The 16,621-nt window shown below is 39.3% G+C and overlaps 1 protein-coding gene across 6 annotated transcripts in view; it reads left to right on the forward strand.

The window, feature by feature from the left end:
• The window catches only part of Ccdc82 (coiled-coil domain containing 82), a 38,557-nt gene extending 22,880 nt beyond the window's left edge, over nt 1-15,677 (forward strand). For all 6 annotated transcript variants that reach the window (XM_029543528.1, XM_029543526.1, XM_029543529.1 and 3 more), the window contains 3 exons: nt 2,430-2,600; nt 7,090-7,275; nt 15,061-15,677. In XM_029543528.1, coding sequence (XP_029399388.1) covers nt 2,430-2,600; nt 7,090-7,275; nt 15,061-15,129 — 426 coding nt within the window. In that variant the 3' untranslated portion in view covers nt 15,130-15,677. The remainder of the gene's footprint in view (nt 1-2,429; nt 2,601-7,089; nt 7,276-15,060) is intronic.
• Nucleotides 15,678-16,621: the final 944 nt, after the last annotated feature.

Genomic DNA, 16,621 nt, shown 5'->3' on the forward strand with positions numbered 1-16,621 from the left:
TGCTTCAAGCTTCTCTCCATTTAGTTTGATGTTGGCTAGTGGTTTGCTGTATATTGCTTTTATTATGTGTATGTATAGGCCTTGAATTCCTTATCTTTCCAGACTTTTATCATGAAGTGGTGTTGGATTTTGTCGAATGCATCCTCAGCATTTAAGGAGATGATCATGTGGGTTTTGTCTTTGAGTGTGTTTATATAGTGGATTACATTGATGGATTTCTGTATATTAAATCATCCCTGCATCCCTGGAATGAAGCCTACTTGATCATGATGGATGATCATTTTGATGTGTTCTTGGATTCGGTTAGCAAGAATTTTATTGAGTATTTTCTAATTGATATTCATAAGGGATATTGGTCTGAAGTTCTCTTTCTTTGTTGGGTCTTTATGTGATTTAGGTATCAGAGTAATTGTGGCTTCATAGAATGAAGTGGGTAGAGTACCTTCTGTTTCTATTTTGTGAAATAGTTTGAGGAAAATTGGAATTAGGTCTTCTTTGAAGGTCTGTAGAACTCTGCACTAAACCCATCTGGTCCTGGACTTTTATTGGTTGGGAGACTATTAATGACTGCTTCTATTTATTTCTAGATTTTTAACACCACTAGATCCCTACTTTATTCCTCAGATGTAAAACAGTATTTAACTACTCTTTAGGGAAATCAGTATATATTTATTTTAGGTAAAATACATAAAATAATTATAATATTATTTTCTTTAAATCAGAAAAAATGTTATAATTTTAAAGAACATTTAGCATTTGACAAATGATTTACATGTGAAATGTATTTCATAAGTCCAAAAGAAAAGAACCCTTCTCTCCTTCATTTCACAGTGAAGAGAGTATACAAAGAGTAAAGCCCCACCATTAGTAACTTTACAGGTCGGGTGTTAGCAGAGTCCAAGACTCTTGGGTCTCTTATAGTATGCTTATACTGGCAGGTTATAGTGAATTTAACAACCCACAATGAAATAGCAAGGTGCACAGAATTATGAGATAGATGATCCAGTAAGATCTTAGTGTATACTGGTTCATACTGAAGAAGCAAGAGTAACATGAAGAAAGCTCGCTGATGTGACTCACTTGTCTGTGTCCCTTGCATGTGGAGTTTGTTCTGCTTACTGTAGTCACTTGGGAAACCACGCTCTTTGAGCTTTCACTACACTGCGTTGCACAGCACCACAGAAACAGGAAGGAAGAGCAGTAGTGTGCGTTTCAGTCTGTTAGTGACATGCATGAAGTTTGAAGACTGACAGGTAAATCAGACCAGTGCTGGGGATCACATCATATGAAAAGGCCAGTACACAGTCCAGACTGCTGTAGGGGATGAATGTGGATTAGGAACCATGCTAGCAATATATTCAGTATGTTCATTCAAGTGTGCCGTTAAAATACACTGCTAATGGAACAGTAGTGAGTGGCACAGGCTGAGTTCAAGTGTAGTTACTCATACACAAGTGACTTCATCGCGAACGTAGTCTGCTTAAGCAGACCAGGGTTTCTCACGGGCTTCACTCCTTGATAGTCAGTCACTAGTTGGTCCATCAGTGCTGGACATGGAACCTTAGTAATTGCAAGGTGCTTATTTTCACATGATAAAGTAAGTGATACAGGAGGATTAAGTTACTTCCAGAATGTTTTCAGGAAAATGTGATTTAACTCATGCCTTGAAGAATTTTAACTAGCTTAAATGAACTCCTTTTTCACTTACCCTGATATTTTGTTGCTAGTTTTCCTACTTTACTTAATAACTCATTGATACTAATTAGAGATGAGACTATGGAAAGAAGTAAATTGAAACCTATTAGAAGTACTACTTGGTAGTAATTTGTAAGTAAAGAGATAAATGAAACTACTTGGTTTTCTTTGTCTTTTTTATTGCCAAGATTAATAATTTTTTCAATTTAAAAATACCTTCTTAAGAGGCTACGCCAGTGCCTGGTAAACACCGAAATGGATGATCACAGCCAGCTACTGGATGGAACACAGGGTCCCCAATGCAGGAACTAGAGAAAGTACCCAAGTACCTGAAGGGGGCTGCAACCCTGTAGGTGGAACAACAACAGGAACTAACTAGTACCCCCTGGGTTTGTGTTTCTAGCTGCATTTGTAGCAGAAGATGACCTAATCGGCCATCAGTGGGAATAGAGGATCCTTGGTCTTCCAAACTCCATATGACCTAGCACAAGGCAAGGCCTGGGCCAAGTAGTGGGAGTGGGTGGGTAGGGGAACAGAGGTGGGGGGAGGGGTATGGGAATCTTTCGGGATAGCATTTGAAATGTAAATAAAGAAAATAATAATAATAAAAAAAAATACCTTCTTAAAATAGCATGTGTTTTGTTCATTTATTTCTTTCCAGTGCTGTCCAAAATGAGTTCTAATTTGGAAACATTTATATTTGACTTAATCTTCTTATATTTGTTTGTTGTCAGGATCGGATTGAAAGCTACTCTGACTTAAGCATCCTTTCAAAGAGCCCTAAGGACCGTGAATGCCAGGCTTGCGGGCTGCATCGCCACTGTAAATTTTCAGTGCATCTCTCGGGAAAGTTATACAATATCAGGACGATGGAAACAGATGATTTCATGTCACATGACAAGCAGGTACCATTTACTAATTTCTCTCTTTGCTGTTTAGAAAATTAAGGCTTAATAGTTTGTCCTCTACATAGTTCTCACAAGTAGGGAAAAACACTACAAAGAAAAGAATATAAGGAAACATTATATATTTGATTTTTTTCTTCTAGTATGCCACTAATATTAAATGGAGGGTCTCAGCTGGCTAAGCAAATACATACCCCTAACCCAGGGTACAATTTTGAAAGTAAAAATGTGTCTGATTTAGCATATTCACCCCCTAATTCAGTGAGATGAAATCAGTGCATATTCTTAATCTCTTTAAATCTTATTATTGGATGGACGTGGTAAGGACAGTTACTTAGGCAAGAGAGAAACAAGGCTGCCTTTGATGTTCAAAGAAGAATATGACCTAGGTCAAAACCTTATGTCAGGTAGCACTCAAATTAGTCATTTATAGGTAAGTAATTGAGGATGGCTGTTTATCCTACAGTGAGAGAATTCAGAGAACTATACTTGAATTTAGACAATATCTAGTTTGTCAGTGTCTAGAACAATTATTTACCTGATTAAGATGCTATTAAATTTGAGCATAGAACAATAATTTCAGGAATAAGTAATTGCTAGGCATAGTGTTGCACACCTTTAATCCCAATACTCAGGAGGCAGAAAGAAGCAGGCATAAGCTGCCTGGTCTATAGAGCTAGTTTCAGGGCAGTCAGGGGTACTCAGAGAAACTGCAGCTCAAACAAACAAAAGTAACTAAAACCCAAACATTTATAAAATAGTTCATAGATAAGAATGGGACAGTACAATGTGAATTAATAAAAATATAGAATTTGCTTGTGGTTTTTAATCTTATCTTGTAAGAATGGTGCATTGTAAATACTTTGAGAACTTCCTTTAGGGACACTGCATATCTTTGTAGGATATATGTTTTGGATGAGATAGAGACCCAAAATTATTGCTAAATCTTCCATTATTAAAGTGGAGAAAATATGACTTATTGGAAAGTATGATTCAGGAGTACTGTTGGTAACAATTGACCAGATCCCTCTAAGTAATACAATAAAGATTACAAACCTCATTTAGAGATTTTAGTCTTGGGGGTTGGAGTTAAATAATTAAGAAAATGTTCATTCTCAAGTTATGAACATATAAGTAAAGCTTCTTAATATTCCGATTGATATCTTATAAATTATCAATATATTTTTCAGTCAATTTTTGAAAGACAGTATGACCAACATAGCTTAGAAGTTTGAAGGCTTATGAAAAGTAAGATTTCTAGAGGAAGACGGGCCTGGTGAATTTTTAAAATATAGGTGACTAGGCAACTAGAGTCACTTTAGTCTCTATAACTTTGCCCTATAAATGTCAGGTCAATAAAAGCAAATGGCATGATCACAACATTCACTGAAGCATTATTAATGAGGAGTGTGGTACAAAATGGTAGAAGCATTCCATGTAAGACATTAGAATAGTGACTTGAGAGTCTGCTACACAAGAATGTGTGGCAGGACATAGTGTCATTCAGATAATGTTGTCACTAATAGTTATGGCTATTTGGAAATAATGTGAGGTAAAAATAAATTTTTTCAGTAAATTTTATTTTTAAAAATAAAATTATTTTATTCTAATTAACTTACAAATAAACACAACACAGAACCAGTTTAAGGAAGCCAGTAAAACACGGTTTGCTTCTGCTGTTGTTTTGGCATAGAATTCAATATTTTCCGTTAAACATATAACCAGAGTCCAACACTGTCATGATATCTGGGGCTTCACTAGTCAATCAACTGTGATGATTTGCCGACTTCAGGGTATATTTTTTAAAAATACACTGTGTGAATTCAGTGTATGTCTCCTTAAGTCTTGATTAGTGTTTCTATAAGGGTGGAGTTATTTTGAATGTGACAGATTGATCAAGTCATTAAAATGAGTCAGAGCTCTATTTATCTTCCCTAAAATCTAAGCACCAGTATTTAAGTAAACAATGTGTTTTTGTCCAAAAACTTTTGCAAGCACTTAAATTGTATTTGAGGAAAGAACTATTTCCTCAGACTCTGCTTTGCACTTCATACACCTGCAACTGCAACTGGCCTTTATGTTCAAGTCTTTTAGTAAAGGCAGTCTGTTTGTAGGGGTGGAGGGGGAGAGAAAGAAGAAATCGTTTACTCAAGTTATTTTCTATCCTATTGAACCACTGTGTCCGTACCTGCACAGAAAGGAAAACAGTATTTCTGTTATGAGGCTTAAAGAGACTATTCACACCTCTGTCCACTGCCCTTGGGTTATTTGGAAAGCAATGTCTCTATTTTTTGATTGTGCCTATAGCTATGTGAAAATGAAAGCCTAGGATTAACTAGGTTCTTTTTGAGAGTGCAGTAAAACACTGACTGTTGATAATTTTCTTTTGCCTGACTTGCCAGAGATTAGCTCATTTGAAAGAAAGGATATGCTTTGACAGAAGATGGATTTGCCAATTCACAGAATGAGTAGTTTAGTTTCAGCAGTGTTATGTTGGATATGAGGCCTTGGGCCACAAGAACATTCCTACTTGAAGGAGAAAAGCAAATCTTATATCAAACTTAAGAAATGAAAGAAACTTGCACACTCATAAGACCCCTTCCCAGAGCTACAGAAGCCTAAACAGTTGCCAGAGTGGAAGGAAAGGGTGCTGGGGTGCTGGGTGAAAGGCTGGATTGACTGTCTGCTGTGTGGGAAACATTAGGGCACGGTTCTTATGAGTGAGTTGTCACCTGTCCTGGGGTGGCCATTTTAGTGTTGCACTTGCCTTTGACTCATCCATGCTCTTGTCTGTAGCTCCTCTGGTTATACGTAGATAACATGGTTTCTTTGCCCTTTTTTGAGTGCTCCATCTCAGGGAATAAATGTTTGTTCATGTCTATTCAGAAGAAGTCACAGGACATGATGAAATGTCCAAATATTTCACTTAAACATGCGTCAAACCCAGCCACTGTCTAGCCATCGTTATATCACTTGGATTCCTTTTAAAAGGACAGTGTACTCTGCCCTGTTACTTTTCTATACATCATCATCATCACATAATTCCTTTGCATTATGGCTTCATAAAATGTGGCATAGATGACTATTAAAAATTATGTAGCTTGTACTAAACTTGTGCACCTGGGCATAGAGACAAATTCTTAAATTAGAAAGGCATTTTGGATGTTTGGAGCCCATTCTGGTGTATTTTTGATAAAATATGAAAAATACGAATTAAGATGTATTTAATTTTATCAGTAGAATGATATTGGCTTCCATCTTAGCTGTATAATAAAACATAATTATCAAAACATGACAGGAAAATGGTCTTGTTGACTGATTTCACAGATGTGCATCATAATTTATCATAATCTGGGCATTTAAAACATAGACCCTGTGTTCATGCCATACTCTGCACTCCTTCTCTTGTTTTTCTGTGTGTCTGTCTTTATGCCTTACAGCAATTTCTCTCTTTATTTACAAATTCAGATAACTGTTTTCAGGACTGCAAGAACCACTGACAGAGGCTGGGGTTGTGGCTCAGTCAATAGAAGGCAGAAAGCATGAAGGCTGGAATTCAAACTCCAGCATGCACTGAAAACAAATAATTAAGTCAAGCAAACCTGGCAAGCTTCATCTAATCGGGAAGCTCTGGGCTAGTGAGATGTTCTGCCTCAAATAAAAAAGGAGTAGTGGATCCTGAGGCACCTGGCATTGTCTTCTGGCTCATGCACACATGTGCACACTTACACATGCACACACACACACACACACACACACACACACACACACACACACACACACGCTTACATGACCACACACACACACAAGCCAAAATAAATTCCTCCTTAGGTTGCATCTGATCGTGTTGTCCAATCACAGCCACAGAAAAGTAACCAATGCAGTTGCACACTTACACATGCACACACACACACACACACACACACACACACACACACACACACACACACGCTTACATGCACACACACACACACATACACACACGCACACACACACGCACTTACACATACACACACGCTTACACACACACGCGCGTGCTTACACACACGCACATACACACACACACACACACACACACACACACACACACACACACACACACACACACACACACCAGGCTTGATCATTCTCCTGTCTGTGTTTGTTTAGGTGACTCTCCCTCCTTGGTAGCAACCTAAGCACCTGAGTGCTCACTTGGTAGGATCCTGAGAGTTTTATAATCATTTATCTTTCTCCTAAGGCACTAAACTCCCTAACACAGACAGGTAAATGGTCATTATGCCTCTAGCCACGAGCCTAATACTGGAAGCATAGTGGATATGCAGGTTCTGTTGATTAATTGTATAAGAGAAGATAAAGGGATCGTTTTTATAAATGTTTAATCAAGTTAAAAAATAACATGCTTTAGATTCTACCATTAAGGGAAATTGGGAAATCAGACATATATTTTCACTTTATTTTAGGTAATAACATTTATTTCTCAATGTAGGTGTTTATTGTTGGCAGAATTTGTGCTGAACGTACCAGAATTTATCATAAACTAAAGCATTTTAAATTTAAACTATACCAAGACTGTTGCCTCATTGCACAAACAGAAGTTGTTGAAGATGAACAGGTTAAAGATACAGTAGAGAGAGTCTTCCATCATTCAAAAGAAAGCGGCTGGATTGGCAAGGTAAGGTTGTAGACTGCCTTGTTCTGCAGTCTGAAGGCTTAGGTGTGGCTGTTCTTATGTTTTCTCGTCTGCTGCCTATTCCCTCCATGTTTATCACTGTTCTCTTCTGAATAGATGCCCTGATGTTCCATGAATTCTCTCACCTCGTTGTGTAGATTATATTGAACAATAATACTGACAAAAGGTCTCTGTTCTTTGTCTTTTATGTGTATAAGCTTCCCTTGTATATTAAGTCGCTTTTCCTGTTACTGTGATAAAATGCCATGACAGAAGTATCTTAAGAGAAAGGGGCTATTCTGGCTTATGGGTATGTGCTAGTCTAACATGGTGAGGAAGACCTTGAGGCAGATGGTTGTTTTTCAAAATCAAGAAGCAAAGAGAGATTAATTCTTCTGTTCAGCTAGTTTTCTCTTTATGCAGTCCAGGACCCAAGTGGAGAAAATCTTGCCGCCTACTTCTGGGGTGGCTTTTCTACCATAACTAGCCTAGATGACGCCTAAAAGGCGCTCCCAGAGACTTGTCTTCTAGATAATTCTAGGTCCGGTCAAACTGGGGATCAGAATCAACTATTCTATTCCAGAGTGCTTTTTCATGTGTGGTGTTGGGTACAAAGTATAGGACTCACTTTTGCTTTCCTGTTTTCTTCTTTAGTCCCTTTGATCTAAGACTCAAGAAGCATCTGCTGTCAGTCTGAGGAGAGGGTCCTCATCACCCATTTTAATATAGCCACATCCTCTTCTCGAGGACATGGGGCTGAGTGGTCAGCACTTGTAGGGCTGTGATAGGTAGCCTGGTTTCTGGTTGAGCTAAGGTTTTGTTTGTTTGTTTGTTGTTTGTTTATTTGTTGGGTTTTTAAAGACAGGGTTTCTCTGTATAGCCCTGGAACTCACTTTGTAGACCAGGCTGGCCTCAAACTCAGAAATCTGCCTGCCTCTGCCTCCTGAGTGCTGGGATTAAAGGTGTGCACCACTACACCCAGCTTGAGCTAAGTTTTGAAACCCCAGTGACCCTGCAGGGGATAATCCTTCAAGGGACAGTAGGCTTTTTGCCATGCTCCTGGACACCAGGCTCCTGGCACAAGGCCACAGGTCTCCACAGGTCTGTGGCCATCAATCATGTAAAGGCAAACCCCCTAAGCCCCTCCACAGGCAAAGGACATAACCACAGGTCACATAGCCTCAAGACAGATCTCCATTTCAATGAGGAACCTAAAGGCTTAGTCAATAAACTCCCCTTTCCAGACATTCCTCCCTGCAAAAGGTGTTTAACCTCAGGCCTGCCCTTAGAAAGTGGGGTAATGTTTCACTCACCACCGCTCTCCGCCATCACAACAAATGCCCTAAAACCATGGACTGCCTCTTTTCACTGGGAGCTGCCTTGGAGAGCAATGGAGCAGGTCTTAGCCTAAAGAGCCAGTGGTCTAGTCTCCCACGGGAGGCCTCTTAGCACTCACAGCCACAGCCTTCACCAAGCCAAGCCAGCCGGGGAGCACTCCCCTCTTTTCCTTTTTGGCTCTGGTAGATCCAGCCCTGTTCGGGGTGGGGGGGTGGGGGGTGGGCACACTCTGTTCTCAGCTCTTCCACTGTTCTCAGCAGTCAAGAGCATGAAAACAAGATGGTCCTGGCCTCTGCATAAGCCTGGGGATCCCTGAGCCAGCTCTAGAAGTTCCTAGGACCTCAGACTGCACTCCCCACCCCTGGAGTGGTATCCAGCACCTGCCCAGTGCAAGCATGGAATAAGCATAATCAAGACTTCCTAGTCCTGCCTCTACCAGTTGCCTGAGCCCTATGGCAGAGTGGACGTGGGAGACCCCATAACCCAACAGGACTGTGACTAGAGATGGAAGGGAACACTGAGGCTTCAGGTTGTGAAACCTTCTTTGACTTCCCTGTATCTTGATAGTCACTGAATTTGATGTCAGGAATAAAGTGGGTGTTCTAAAGAGTCCAGTAGAACCATAAGACCTCCTGGCAGCACAGAAGTTCTGCTCTGCTCACAGAGCCCTTAGAATTAGGTAATGGAAAGAATCCTTATGATAGTAGTTTTCTAAAACAGGTTTAGTCCTGCAGATACACACACACACACAAAAAAAGCAAAGAGAAATTACTCAGGAAATGTGGATCAATGATGTATTTCATCCTGCAAAGAAAAGAAACAGAAGAATCTGACTTGATATCTTTTGTATGGGTTATAGACTAGGAAACTTGTAAAGAGCAAAGTTGAGGCAAGAGAACATAGCAAAGAAACTTGTATGAGCCAAGAGCTAGGGAGCAGCAGCAAAGGTCCATCCCAGGGCCTGTCATGTCCATGAGGGGTTGCTCCAAAGGAGAGCATCACGGTTTCCTTCCCTTTGGACACTTATTCTCCAACCTCATCCCACCATCCAGTGACCTCTTCTCTCTTTCACTCTCTTCGGATTCTCACATTTTGCCTTACTTTTGCTACTATACAAGCTCTTCTTCACAGCCCATCGATGTTTTTCACTGGCTTTTGGGAAAGACATGGCTAGTCTGAGACACTGAACTTCTTAAGTGCTTTTTGTGATGCCTTTAAGAGATACCAATTCAATCGTGGAATTAGAAAATCTATTGGTATACCACATTTATAAATATGTTCTTTTTCCCATTTTTGTAGTGCCTGAGATTGGATTCTATGCTTTGTGGATGCTGGAAAGGTGCTGTACCACTCAGCTATAGCCCCAGTCTGTGTACATTGTGGGTGTACTATATGTAAGAATTACACATATTTATATGTGGAGAATTTTTAACTTCTTGCAAGGAAATATTGCAGAGCAAGTATTTCCATGTATTTTAGAGTATCCTTAACAAAATTTAGGATTATTAATGGAATATGCAATTAAAACATTCTTAAGGAAAGGAAGTAAAATTATGTTCTCTTAGTTAGGTTTCTATTACTATGGTAAAACACTATGACCCAAAACATCTAGGGAGAAGTGGCTTACTTCAGCCTACAGTTCTAAGGTTGTACTCATTACTGAGGGAAGTCAGAGCAGAAACACGGAGGAAAGAATGGAAGCAGAGGCTATGAAGGAACACTGCTTACTGGCTTACTCTCTATGTTATTCAGCCCTCTTTCTTATACCATGCAGTAACTCCCGCCCAGGAACACCACCCTCAGTGAGCTGGGTCCACATCATTATTATCAAGAAAAATGCTCTATAGACTTGCCTGTAGGCTGGTCTCATGGAAGCATTTTCTCAACTCAGAGTCCCTATCCCCAAATGACTGGTTTCTGTCAAGTTGGCATAAAACTAACCAACAGAATCAACCCCTTGTCAGCTTGACACACAAATACATAACTATTAAAATGAACTTTTCTTTCTTATTTACTCCCAAAATTGCATGATAATATTAGTATCACAATTCCAACTTTTATTAATTCCATAGTCTTTAAAAATCCAAACTAAAAGTTCAGTTTTCCTAAAATATCTACTTTCTCTAAAGTATCAAAGTTTTTTTTTTTTTTTTAATTTCAGTCTCTTAACTGTAGGCTTCTGTAAAATCAAAAATAAGTTACATATTGTTTTAGTTAGGGTTTTACTGCTGTGAACAGACACCATGGCCAAGGAAACTATTATAAGAACAACATTTATTTGGGGCTGGCTTACAGGTTCAGAGGTTCTGTCCATTATCATCAAGATGGGGGCATGGCAGCATTCAGGCAGGTATGGTTCAGAAGGAGCTAAGAGTTACATCTTCATCTGAAGGCCACTAGGAGAAGACCGGGTTCCAGGCAGCTAGAAAGAGGGTCTTAAAGCCCATGCCCACTATGACATACTTCCTCCAAAAAGGCCAAACCTACTCCAAAAGGCCACACCTCCAAATAGTGTCACTCCCTGGGCCAAACTTATACAAACCACCACACATTCCTTTTTACTCCAAGAGAGAAGAAACAGAGTGTATCAAACCAAAGCAAAACCGAAGTCTATCAGTGTACAGCTTATTGTCAGACTCCTGGGACTCGTGATCTTCTGGGCTCCAACGGGCTTGAACAACCACCCACGAAGTACACAGCTTGTCACTGAAGCTCTGGCCATCTCTACCCTAGACTTGATTCTCTCCTTGGAGGTTATCCCATGGTATTGTCATTTTCTTTATAGACTTTTTCAAAAGATTCCCTAGAAATCAGAGGGTTTATATCCAGAATAAATACATATATTGCTTTTTTTGTGTTGTGATAAAATTTTAGAATTTGTCAAATGCTCTGACACTTTTCAGCCTTGCTGTCCCTTTGAGTGGGACAGCACTGTGTATTTGTGACACATGCATATTTTGTCTGTAGACAGTCACATTTCTACATTTAGTCAGAGTGCCTGGGCTGTCTGTGCTTGAGTGCCCATCTCAGTGACTCTGGCTGTTGCCATGTCCCAGAATGTCCCATTGCCCTCTTGTCTTGCACAAGCTGTTACTTGCAGGCTTCCTGCTTGTGTCTGGCACTCTGCTCCTTACCTGTCTCTTCTCTCCTAAGCATTTTTTCTATTCTTTCAGGACCTCTCAGTTTGTTTGGCCAAAGACTAAAGACCTGCCACCCAAACTTCCTTCTTGTTTTACCTCCTGCTTGTTGTGCTAGAATCTTCTTCTTTCAGTCCAATAGTCAGGGCTACCAAGTTAACTTTGCTATAAGAAAATAGTACGCAAGAGGGAACGCATTACAAATCCATAAACATACATGCCATTCTAAAAGACTCTAGTATGCCTAACAATTCTCTTTCATTAGGGAGAAAATACACATGATGATGGGCTTTCCTGGGGGTAGACAATAAGATTTGGGGGTTGGTTGATAGAAACATGGGTACCAGGAAAAGAAGATAGTAAGTCAGAGGGCTAGGGAGATGGTTCGATAGGTAAAATGCTTTGCTGCACAAGCATGAGAACCTGAATTGGATCCCCATACCACCTGAGAAAACAGGTGCAGTGTCAAATGCCTTCTGGGGAAGCAGAAACCGGAGGATACCTGAGGCTTGCTAGCCATACAAATATGTGAGCACCAGATTCAACCAGAAACCTTGGCTCAAAAGGCAGGGTAGAGAGCAACTAAGGAAGATATCCCAGATCAACCTCTGGTATATATATACACACACACACACACACACACACACCTGAACACACACACAGAAGAAGTATCAATTCTCTTTTGCAGTAGTTTTTAAAATAATATACAATGTATTACATAAATAAGAACTTCAAATTATGAGGTAGTTCCCTTAGTATGTCCTCTCATTTCACCTTATTTCAGCATTTTTTTTCTTTTTTCTTCTTATACACTTCAAGTTGGTATTTCTCAAAATATTATACTTAGCTGGGTGGTAGTGTGTACACGCCTTTGTTTCCAGCACTTGGGAAGCAGAGACAGGCAGATCTCTGTGAGTTCCAGGACACTCTGGTCTATAGAGTAAGTTCCAGGATAGCAGAGATATAGGAAGAAACCCTGTCTTGAAGAATATGCTCTCTCTCTCTCTCTCTCTCTCTCTCTCTCTCTCTCTCTCTCTCTCTCTCTCTCTCTCTCTCCCTCCCCCCCACACACACACACACACACACACACACATACACACACACTTTTCAGTATAACACAGACACAGACACACACTCTACCTATGTCAGAATTGTCTAGAAATTTGTGGGAAAAAACAAAAACAATGGTTCCTGGCTTTACCAAGACCAATTGTATGAAACTCCTTGTTGATGGTATTAAATATCTAACATTTTAAAAACTGACCGATACTTAAGTAAATTAAAGATGGGGGACCATGGCTTAAAAGTTCCTGTTGAACTGGATTCTGTGCTCAAGCTCTCCAAACTCCCTCAGCAGATCATGTCCTTTTTGTTGGTCTCTTTATACCCTCTGGGTAGAGAATGCTAGACTTAACGAAATCTGGCTACTTTCCCTGCCCCATTTCCATGATGTAGCATGCTCTTGTCAGAATGCCCATCTGGTACTCCATGAGAGTGATCCTCGTTATTAATGTAAGGCGCAGCCTTCCCAAAGCCTCTGATGAGCTGTAAGAGCTGAGTCTTCAGGCCGAGGAGATAGCAGAGTGATCCTAGTGACCTTTCCTCCATTTCACTTTCCCTTTCGTGGTTTTCATTTTTTTCTCAGAACAGCTGTCACCCCACCCCTGCCATTTAAAACTCAAAACAGCATCCTATAAAGGTTAAAAGCATGCATTTAAATATTTGCCCTGATGCTGACTAACAGTGGAATGTGAAAGCAAGTTACTTGATCTGTCCAAGTCAGTTGCTCCTCTATAAAATAGGGACTAAACAATACTTAGAGCCTTGATCATGTGGATTGTGGCATATTTTAGGGCCTGGAATTAGAAAGTGATCAACTACCATTAGTTAGGATCTGTAATATAAACAAGCAAAGATTGTTATTTGCTTCTCTTAGTATACTGATGTACATTTCAGTTTTCCAAAACACACTTTATAAATAATCTAGATTAACAAATTTAAAGCTAAAATAATAAGCCTAAAACAGCCAATCTTTTAATATATAGGTTGGAGATCATAAAGAATTTTATTTGCGTATACTAAAACTAAGAGAACTCTGAGTGGGCTATTCTAACAGACCATTTTCTGCCTTGTTCTCTTCTTCCTTCTTTCTTGAGAATGTGCTGCAATCACAGATCTTGAGGCTATGAGAATGGCCTTCATGGCCTTGCCTAGGATGAAAATACAGTATTCATTCATATTGCCTCAATGAATCCTTGTCATCACAGAATTCAGGCCATTGAGATCTTCTCTCAGAGTTCATAAACCAGATCAGGAAACCATTAAATAATTTAATGTCCTCAACTGATATAAGTACTTGGACTCTGTGTCTAAATGTGAACTCATGTATCATCGCCGCTCCCTGACCTGCCTCAGAGAGCCCTGCCTGCCGTTATTCTTGTACTCCTTCACCTTGAAATTTTCAGGGCACCTTTATTGCATCTTTTAACATACTCCACTCTATGATTTTCCCTCCATTTCCATTGCTGCCCCACAGGTTTGAGTCCTCATTGCCTAATTTGTCACCACAGATTCAGAACTCACCGCCAGACAGCTATAGAATAGCTAACCAATTTTCTGAACATGTACTTCAAATAAAATCAGTCCCCTGCTCCCAAATTTTTGACAGCATCAAAGTGCCTGTCAAATCTTTGCTCACTTGATAACCCAGTATAGCATAGTTTTTATTCTTCAACCTCAATTTCTTTGGTCCAGTCCTCTCTTTCTCTCAAAAGACATTAGATTATTTCTAAATCCTATGCTCCCTTGTCATGGTACTGTTGGATGAAATTTTTTTTTAAATTCCTGGGCTGGGGGGGGGCTCACTTTGCCACTAATGTTGCCTATCAAATATTTTTGTCTAAAACACCTGAAATGTCACTTTTTCCAGGTCACCTTTTGACCCTTACAGCAGTGGTGCTGGTTGCTGTGAGTGTCTCATCTAAGGGACGGGGAAGTGTCTTTCAACCATTCTACCTTCACCATCAATAGAAGGAAACTGTTTACATAAATACACATGTGTTCCACAAATATCTGTTGGATTAACTATTGAATTATATTTATGCTGTGATCTCCAATTATAACTTCTAAGAGGGATGAAATTAATAATGCTATCATTTGATTTCTTTCCAACGCTTTGTGAGTTATAAATGCTTCTATTTATAATTAAGTGATTTTTATTCCCATTTACCAAGGACATGTGTTTCAGTAGTTGTAAAGGTTTGTCTTATTTGCTGTTGTGACTAAAATAACTAATTTTCTGTTGTATATGCAGAGATATGATCAACTGCAGGACTATCTCAATTCTGCGGATTATTTTCAAGATGAGAAGTTTGAATTATAGCCTGTTTCCTTCATGAAGAGAAGATTTTTATAAATTTCTGTAAATGCGAAGACCATGAGTTTTGTTTTTCTGTGTTATGTATCATTGGTTTTATATTCTATGTATATCTTTGTGACAAAATATCTTATTTGTATGCTTATCTGATTTTCATGAAATGCCACAGTGAAGCCTAATAACAGTTTCATAGATTTACATGGAGAACATCAGCTTTGTGGTTCAAAAGTCCCTCAGTGTATTTTGGTCATGTGGTGATGCTTTTCTCACACATGACCAGCAGTTGAATGTGCTATCATGTCCTGTCAGTTTAGTAGAAATAGGCTGTGTTATGATATATTTGGACTGACCTGAAGATGGCTCAGTCAGTATAGTACTTGTCTTATGAACACAAGGACCTGAGTTCAGTCCCCCAAGCCATATTTAAAATAAAAACCAGACATGATGGAATGTACTTGTAATCCCCATGCTGGGAGGCAAAGATGAGGCGGGTCCCTGAGGCTTGCTGGCCAGGCACCCAGCCTACTCATCAGTGAGAGACCCTGTCTCAAAAAGAAGAATGTGTGGTGCTTGTGAGTGACAGCAAGGCTATCCTCTGAGCTCAGCACACATGCAGACATAGTCATGTGCCCACACATTTGTACAACCACACATGAACCTTCACATCCACAGCATATATGCATGTGTATATACTTACATAGTGAGACTCATACCTATATGTATGTGTTCTTGTACCCCTTGGCAATATTAAGTAATCTTCAGTAATAAATGTCTAGTCAATGTTTCCTCAATCAGTGAGTCATGGAAGAAGCTTCACACGTCCATGCATTCAGTATCCTAGCCTCAGAGTGAGACCATAGCTCAACCTTTCCAGGCTGAGAAATGTTTTCTTCTGCTAAAGTTTCCCTGATAAATAGATGGATTGGCTAGCATCTTTCAATTCTCACCTTCAGGAAGAACTTCTTAATATATATATTTTGTGTATATAATATTCTTTCTTGTTTCTGTACAGTTTTATGTGTAGTATATTAAAGATTAAGATATATTATGATTTTTGCTATAACTTTCTCTCTGTGTGTGTATATGTGTATATATGTTCTAGTCTGAAGATCTCACAGGCAAGTTCAGCCAAAGATATTTTGAAGGCTTAGTTTTGTGCCTCCATTACTTTGCACATCCTAATTTTTCCATAGTGCAATAAAGTAAAATGGTTTCAGAGTCTAAGTGTGTATTCTGTATCTTTAATTCTTAAATATGAGACCTGTTCTTCTGTGCCATTTTATTTTATTTTTTATTTTTTTTTTGGAAGTGTTGGTTGAATTTAGCTGGCTTCATGTACTGTGTGATTCATGACATGTGACTCCATGTATACATGAATGACATAAGACTGCATTTTATCAAGTCCTTACATGGAGATAAGTTTGTATTTTCTGCAGTACATTTCTATAATTATTCCTATTGGTCTTTCAAGCTAGTAAGTGAAAGAGAGAGGGGGAGG

This window comes from Mus pahari, chromosome 10, assembly GCF_900095145.1.
Source record: "Mus pahari chromosome 10, PAHARI_EIJ_v1.1, whole genome shotgun sequence".
Lineage (NCBI taxonomy): Eukaryota > Metazoa > Chordata > Mammalia > Rodentia > Muridae > Mus > Mus pahari.